An 8,258-nucleotide genomic window follows, 5' to 3' on the forward strand; every position below is an offset into this window, starting at 1 on the left:
GACGGGAAGACAGTGACATGGACATCTCTTCAAAGGAATTTTGTTATGAAAAGGAATAGAGAATAAGGTAGTGAAAGGAAGAAATTGAGGGGTATACTTTAAATAAATAAATGCAATTTTATCATTTCCATCCTGCTGGGATGATTTGGACAGGTGATTTTTTATAATATAAGAGGGAGAAGAAATCACTTCTGGAGCTACACTCTAAGAAAAGAGAAGATATAGAATGACTTATAATTGTTATTCTGAGATTAGAGGAGAGATAGCTCTTCCAAATTAGTAAGGTCTGTACTTGGGTGGTAGAAAAGATGTGGTAATTATCTTCCATTTTCTCAGAGAAATGAAAATGAAGATAACTTACTGATAGTGAGTAATGGAGAGGGGATGGTAGAGAATGGAGAAGACAAAAAAAGAGGTGAAATAGTTCAGTCAGCACAGTGAGCAGAGCTAGTGGATAAGCTTTCAAAGACTGAAGAGAAGAGGGTTGGAGGCTGATGACCCATCTGACATGGGAAGTCCCAAAAGTTATATCACAAAGTACATTTCTATATTTTTTCCCCAATATTGTTCATTTTTATGTTATTTGTAATTTGCTTTTCATTCTGGGTAATATTTACAAGTAAATTTTTTGGTGCAACAAGGTATAAATTAAGTAGTTAGTGAACTATCTATAATTTACTACATGCTGTGAAATGTTATTTTCTTTAGTTTTTAAAATCTACTTATACATAATTCCTTTATTATAAAAACATGAAACAAAAAGAGCCCTTTACATATTACTAAAGATCAGTATCTGAACTGTGTGGAACCAACTGACATATGAAGATTCTTTGTGTCTGTGGAGAATTGGCAGACCACATAAGGAGTAGCCCTACATATGATGCTCACATAGGAGATACTGCAGCATGGATGTGAAATACAGAGAATAAATACTTTGTGAAATAAAATCAGATATCCTTCCTCTCCCCCAACCCCCTGCCTGTGTGGTAGAAATCAAAGTGGATGGATCTTGATATTAGTGAGGTGTTACAAAATAAGTATATTATTAATCCTCACTACATTTTATGGATAATTAATCTTAACAATCAAGGGACTTTAAGAATTATGTGAGTGGTCATGACTAGCTTCCTAGGATTTATCAAATTCAGGCTGAATTTAAGTAGAAAACAGGATTAGGAAAAACATTTGATTAGAGGAAATTCCACTTAGAGGCCTGAAGGAGCTTAGTGTGAGCAAAGGCATGTAGTTGAAAATTAGCAGAGCTTGTGGATACACAAAGGAAATCATTTGCATGAGATAAAATGTCTGGAACAGTGGAGATAAAGTTTTAGTTCCCGAGTTGTAATGGGGACTTTTCTTCTATCTCCTTGTTGTGGACATGATTGGTTTCCTCATTTGTGAAATAGGAGGGACAGTAGTGAATACAATGTTTAAGGTTTCTTACAGTTGTAAGGAGATAGGGAAGACTCAGAATGCTTATCCTAATAATCTGAATAATCTCAGGAAGCTTGTTTTTTAATTTTTTTTGTAAATGGGGTATATTAAAAATCAATGTTGGTATATCTGTTAAAAATGAATCATCTGAAACTTAGTTAACATTTATTATTTGTCGCTCTCGCCAGCAAGAACGACCAGGAGACCTCAGTGAAGCAAGCTTTATTTCTGTGTAGCTGTTAGGATCTCCCTCTCCCCCACTCGTGCATGTCTATATATACCAAGGTTGCACAACCAATCACTCGCAGCTACATAGATACAAAATCCTAAGTTCCGCCTACTGGCTCGCATCCAGCCGCCATCTTAATGGCGTGTTTACTTTCAGGCACCGAAAAAGTCGTGGGGCGCCCGGGCCCCCCGTGGGCCCAGACGGAGCAGCTCCGCACCGTCGCCACCCGGAGGCGGTGACAGCTTGAGGCAGCGGCGAGGCAATGAGCGGGCTCGGTGGAGCCCAGAAGCATCACCGCGCATGCGCTACAAGCCGCTCAGGCACCGACAATTATTTGAAAACAAAATTTTCTGCACATGAAATTTTTACCTTTCTAGCTGTGTGTGAATGTGTATGTGTGTGTATACTGCATTTTATTCTTTTTCAGGGACTTTGGTGATATAACAAATTCTATATTTTGTCTCTCCTGGTGGCTTGGTTGATATGTCAAACTTAAGGACCAGCTACTCTTTGGTAAACCAGCTGTCAATTCTAGAGAAAAATGGCTACTTTCATTGTATAAAAACTTGCTAAACATTAGAAACATATGGCTTTAATCAGAATTCTAAATAACATGGGATGACATGCTTCTTTGACACATGGGATAATAAAATAAAACTATTATTGTGAATCACATCTCCAAATATCAGTTTACATTTTCTAGTATTTTTTAATTATTTAGAAATTGATATATTAATGAATTATCTCAAATATTGATTGATAATGTTAGTAATTGGTAGTTTCTAGAGTTATGATAAAACCATTAACATTTAAAAATAATATTCTTTGATTAAATATTAATACATTAAATTAATTAAATTAATACATTAAATCATATTGATACATTAAATTTGGTGATTTGTTTGCTTAATTTATTATTACATCTCTAATACTACTTTTATTTAACTATAAATGGAGAACTAATGTATCATTTTATTAAAAACACAAGTGTCTTTTATATAGTATTTGCTCATCATAGCCTTATGTGAATCAAATATAGGTTTGGGCTCCTTTCTTAGGCAAGGTCAAGCGTATACTCGGAGAGTTAGGATACCACTCTAGTGGTGGATGCATGAAATGAGTCACCTGTAGAGTTCAAAATTAGGCACTTCTCTTTTTTTTCTAGAGCTCTGTGCTTCAGAAGTACAGTGGGTATTATGGTTATATCCAAAAATTTCTCTATCTCTAGCAGCTGTGAGTTTTGTGGGGAGATTGATCTTTTGTCTTGCTTCAGGATGGGCATTGATTATTTTACCTGAATCAAATTATTCTCAGCTCTCTCCAGACAATGATTCTTTTCAGGTAATTAAATTGTTCCAATTCCCTGGCCAAAGGTATTAGTTCAAGAATGAATGTTTGGCCAGAAACCAGTCATTCCCAATGGTGGTTGTGAGGGTTTTCTGGGGTATCAACTTACTGACTCTGAAGAGTGGGTTGCAGAAAGTCAATTATCTCTTCCTCTGAGTCTTGAATGGATGTGAATGGATGAAGAATACAAGCAACAAGCAGAGGTGGGAAGAGTGAAAAACAGCAGAAACTTTGGTCTGAAATCCCATGTGAACAGCATCTGATCAATGCCCTCTACTCTACATTTTAAGAGATTTTGAATTGAGTTATTTTACTTATAGCTTAAAGGATTTTAAGTGATTCAGAAATCTCTTTCTCTCTCAAATTTCTCTCTATATTATACTGTTTTGTCACCAAGTTTAGAGGCATTAATAAGTTATGTTCCTCCATTTTCATCTGAGAGGGAAAGTTCTGCAACATAGATACTTATTATATAGGCCCAAATAGCAAATCATAATTTTCAGTCCATTACTCTAATATCTTAAATGAACAATAATCATAGTAAATAAGGCAAGTTACAATTTTATGCAAAGGAACATAAGATTAAATTTTTGAAAATGCATCTTACCAAATTCAAGATATAAAATTTTAAGAGAATCCTATATAGTACTTTAAATTTCAGATATTAAAAATATTTCTGTGTATTTTTTAGTGAATATTTACCAATAGGAATAGAAACATGGATCACCTAACCAAATATCTGAAAAAGGAACCCAGATAGCAGTCTTTTGGTAGTCTATAAACTGTTAATTCATTTTGCCTTTCTGATTTAAGAAGAAAGGGAAGGGAAAGCCATGGCTGGGAAACGGTATACACTTTGCATAGCCTCTTAATTTTTGCATTGACTGCTCAATTTCAATTAACTACCAAATTATGCTAATGTATCATTTAACTGGATTAATTTTCATTTTTTAGGTATCTATTTTTTAATCCATGTCCTATAATTTGACTATGAATATGACTTTATTATTGAAATGACTACTTATAATTTAGTCAGTATAAATAAGAAAGGTTTTTTTTTTTTCCTGAGAATTTGATTGCAATACTCTATTTTTATACTTAAGCCAATTATTTTTATTTCAATAAAAAATCATTCTTGTTCTTGGTATGTAATTAATAGCTTACATGTTTGGTTTTATTCATTCCAATTATTTTCATATATTTAGCATGTATTAAACATTTTTGTTTCATTTTTTATTTTTTCTCCTAGATCTGCTTATTGGTTAAGTTCCTCTTGAGTATACATTTCCCATTTGTTAACTTGGTGAAGTCTTAGATTATTCTTCTATACTATGGGTAATTTCCTAGACAGACACCCACTGATCTCTCCCCTCGGCCTCAAGGTTTCAGTGAAGGTTGATCTTCCCCTTCTCTTCTACCCCTGCCATCTGTAAAAAGCAGGCAAGAACACATGACAGTAGAGTGGGCATGGCAGAAGATAGGTCAGCAGCTATAAAAATAGAGGAATAGTGGTGCCTGCGTGGCTCAGTCATTAAAAGTCTGCTTTCAGCTCAGGTCATGATCTCAGTGTCCTAGGATGGAGCCCCACATCAAGGCTGCTTCTCCCTCTCCTTCTTCCACTCATCCTGCTTGTGTTCCCTCTGTCATTGTCTCTCTTTTTGTCAAATAAATAAATAAAATCTTAAAGAAAAAAAAAACCCACAACAATAGAACTTACCCCATCTGAACAACATAAAGAACGTGGAATAATAAAAAAAATGAAATAGCAGAGTCTGAGGGGTCAATGGAACAATAACAAAATAGTTAACACTCATGTAATTAGAATACAAGAAGGAGAAGAGAATAGTTAAAGAAAAAATGGCTAAAACTTTTCAAATGTGGTAAAAGAGAAATATGCAGAACTGTAGGATTAGGGAATTTCTTTGTCTCTATCCTCTTAGGTTATTTGACTATGGCCTTGAAAATTAAGCTGACATAAGACAGATTAAAGGGGGAAAGGAATATAACTTTATTTGATGTTAATTTTTATGGGATACAAGGACTTTCCTGGAAAAGAGTAGGTTCAAAGAAGTCAATAGGCCTGAGAGCCTCTGTACAATTTTTAGCCTAAAGCAATAAATTGTAAAAATGTGTCAGACAAAGGAAAGAGGTTATCAGGCTTTTAGGGGTTATAGGTTGTGAGTAGATATATGAAGGAAATTAATGCAAGATAAGGGTTATCTTAGCAAGGTTTATTTGTGTAGATCTATCCTGGTGCCAACTTTTTGTCTTCTTTAAGACCATAAAAATTCCCTGAGAGAGGGATTTACGGCAGTTCTTATTTTTTCAGAAGTTTCTGCTTTTTGTAAGATAAAGGAAGCTTTAGGAGGGCTTTTATCTGCATCTGTTGAATCTGAAAACTCTATATCTCAAAATAATTCTTAAACCAAAATAACATATTTTGGTATACTCAGAATCAAGCAGATGAGTGAACCCCAAAAAGGAAAGATACAAAGAAATCTGTGATGACTGATCATAATGAATCTTCTGAAAAAGAAACAAAAATAATTGAATACATCTCAAGAGAAATGGCACATTAACTGCAGGGAAACACCAATTTGAATATCAGTAGATAATTCATTTGAAGCCACAGAGACCCATAGAAAGTAGCTATATATGATTTTTTTGTTGTTGTTTATAAGCCATTTATTCTCCTACATACTATAAAAACATATAACTGGATTTCAAAAACAAAACAAAACAAAACAAAATAAACTGCTTTAAAAACAGTCAAAGGGCTTCAAGAGACAATTCTGCAAAAAAAAAAAAAAAAAAAAAAAAAAAAATTACGGTTGTGGCCGCCACCAGGCCTTGGGACCAAGACACTGGTTGTCCGCGGTGAGACTGAAACTCAACGTGTACCCCGCCGCGAAGATGGAGGGGCCTTTGTCGGTGTTCGGAGACCGCAGCACTGGGGAGGCGATCCGCTCCCAGAACGTTATGGCTGCAGCTTCCATTGCCAATATTGTAAAAAGCTCTCTTGGTCCAGTTGGCTTGGATAAAATGTTGGTGGATGATATTGGTGATGTAACTATTACTAATGACGGTGCAACCATCTTGAAGTTACTGGAGGTAGAACATCCTGCAGCTAAAGTTCTTTGTGAACTAGCTGATCTGCAAGACAAAGAAGTGGGAGATGGGACCACCTCAGTGGTTATTATTGCAGCCGAACTTCTTAAAAATGCAGATGAACTGGTCAAACAGAAAATTCATCCCACATCAGTTATTAGTGGCTATCGACTTGCTTGCAAGGAGGCAGTGCGATACATCAGTGAAAATCTAATTATTAACACAGATGAACTTGGAAGAGATTGCCTGATCAATGCTGCTAAGACATCGATGTCTTCCAAAATCATTGGAATAAATGGTGATTTCTTCGCCAATATGGTAGTAGATGCTGTCCTTGCAGTGAAATACACAGATGTAAGAGGCCAGCCTCGTTACCCAGTCAATTCCATTAATATTCTGAAAGCCCATGGGAGAAGTCAGACGGAGAGTCTGCTCATCAGTGGCTATGCACTCAACTGTGTGGTGGGATCCCAGGGCATGACCAAGAGAATGGTCAATGCAAAAATTGCTTGCCTTGACTTCAGCCTGCAGAAAACAAAAATGAAGCTTGGTGTACAGGTGGTTATTACGGACCCTGAGAAACTGGACCAGATTAGACAGAGAGAATCCGATATCACCAAGGAGCGGATCCAGAAGATCCTGGCTACTGGTGCCAACGTTATTCTAACCACCGGTGGAATTGATGACATGTGCCTGAAGTATTTTGTGGAGACAGGCGCTATGGCCGTTAGAAGAGTTTTAAAAAGGGACCTTAAACGCATCGCTAAAGCTTCTGGAGCAACTGTTCTGTCAACCCTGGCCAATTTGGAGGGAGAAGAAACTTTTGAGGCTTCAATGTTGGGGCAAGCAGAAGAGGTGGTACAGGAGAGAATTTGTGATGATGAGCTGATCTTGATCAAAAACACCAAGGCTCGCACATCTGCATCAATTATCTTACGTGGGGCAAATGATTTCATGTGTGACGAGATGGAGCGCTCTTTACATGATGCTCTTTGTGTGGTGAAAAGAGTTTTGGAGTCAAAATCCGTGGTTCCAGGTGGGGGCGCTGTAGAAGCAGCTCTTTCCATATACCTTGAGAACTACGCAACCAGCATGGGGTGTCGGGAACAGCTTGCTATTGCGGAGTTTGCCAGATCGCTTCTTGTTATTCCGAACACATTGGCAGTTAACGCTGCCCAGGACTCCACAGATCTGGTTGCAAAGTTAAGAGCTTTCCACAATGAGGCTCAGGTTAATCCAGAACGCAAAAATCTAAAATGGATTGGTCTTGATTTGGTTAATGGTAAACCGCGAGACAACAAGCAAGCAGGGGTGTTCGAACCAACCATAGTGAAAGTGAAGAGTTTGAAGTTTGCAACAGAAGCTGCAATTACCATTCTTCGAATTGATGATCTCATCAAATTACACCCTGAGAGCAAAGATGACAAGCATGGAGGTTATGAAGATGCCGTTCACTCGGGAGCCCTTGATGACTGATTTGCTTTATCCTTTATTTATAACAATGTTGGATGCAATTCTCTTGTTGAGTATTACACATTAAAAAAAGTAAACTGTCAAAAAAAAAATTACAAGTAGCCAATAGTATATGAAAAGATACTCAATGTCACTAATTATCAGAGAAATACAAGCCAAAACCACAAAGAGATATCACGATACACCTGTTAGGATGGTCTTTATCCAATAAAAAATGGTAACAAGTATTAGTGAAGATGTGATGAGATTGGAACCCTTGCACACTGTTGATAGAATTGCAAAATTATGTTGTTGCAATGGAAAATATTCTGGAAGTTTCTCAAAAAATTAAAAATAATATGCTATACGGTCTGTGTCTGGGTGTTTTTCTAAAAAAAAAAAAAAAAAAACTGAAATTGTGACCTCAAAGAGTTATCAGCACTTCTGTGCTCATTATAACACTATTCACAATCACTAAAATGAAAGTAGCAGTATATTTTAAGTGTTCAAAGAGTAAAACTGAGTTCTATCCAGTAAAAATATCTCTTTGATATAAAAAAGTAATCAGGACTTTCTCAGCAGAAGCAAAAATAAGAGAACTTGTTAATAAAAAACCTGCCCTTAAAGAGTGGCTAAGGAAAATTCTATAAACAGAAAAGGAAAATAATAGAAGGGTTAGAACCTCAGA

The 8,258-nt window shown here is 36.3% G+C and overlaps 1 protein-coding gene across 1 annotated transcript; it reads left to right on the plus strand.

Moving 5' to 3' along the window:
- The first annotated feature begins 5,846 nt into the window (after nucleotides 1–5,846).
- On the plus strand, nucleotides 5,847–7,683 carry LOC131826846 (T-complex protein 1 subunit alpha-like). Its single transcript, XM_059166475.1, has one exon. The coding sequence runs from the start codon at nucleotides 5,924–5,926 to the stop codon at nucleotides 7,592–7,594; it is 1,671 nt and encodes a 556-aa protein (XP_059022458.1). The 5' UTR covers nucleotides 5,847–5,923; the 3' UTR covers nucleotides 7,595–7,683.
- Nucleotides 7,684–8,258: the final 575 nt, after the last annotated feature.

This window comes from Mustela lutreola, chromosome 3, assembly GCF_030435805.1.
Source record: "Mustela lutreola isolate mMusLut2 chromosome 3, mMusLut2.pri, whole genome shotgun sequence".
Lineage (NCBI taxonomy): Eukaryota > Metazoa > Chordata > Mammalia > Carnivora > Mustelidae > Mustela > Mustela lutreola.

Excerpts from the sequence above, each read along its gene's own strand:
- LOC131826846 (XM_059166475.1), top strand. The coding sequence starts at position 5,924 with ATGGAGGGGCCTTTGTCGGTGTTCGGAGACCGCAGCACTGGGGAGGCG.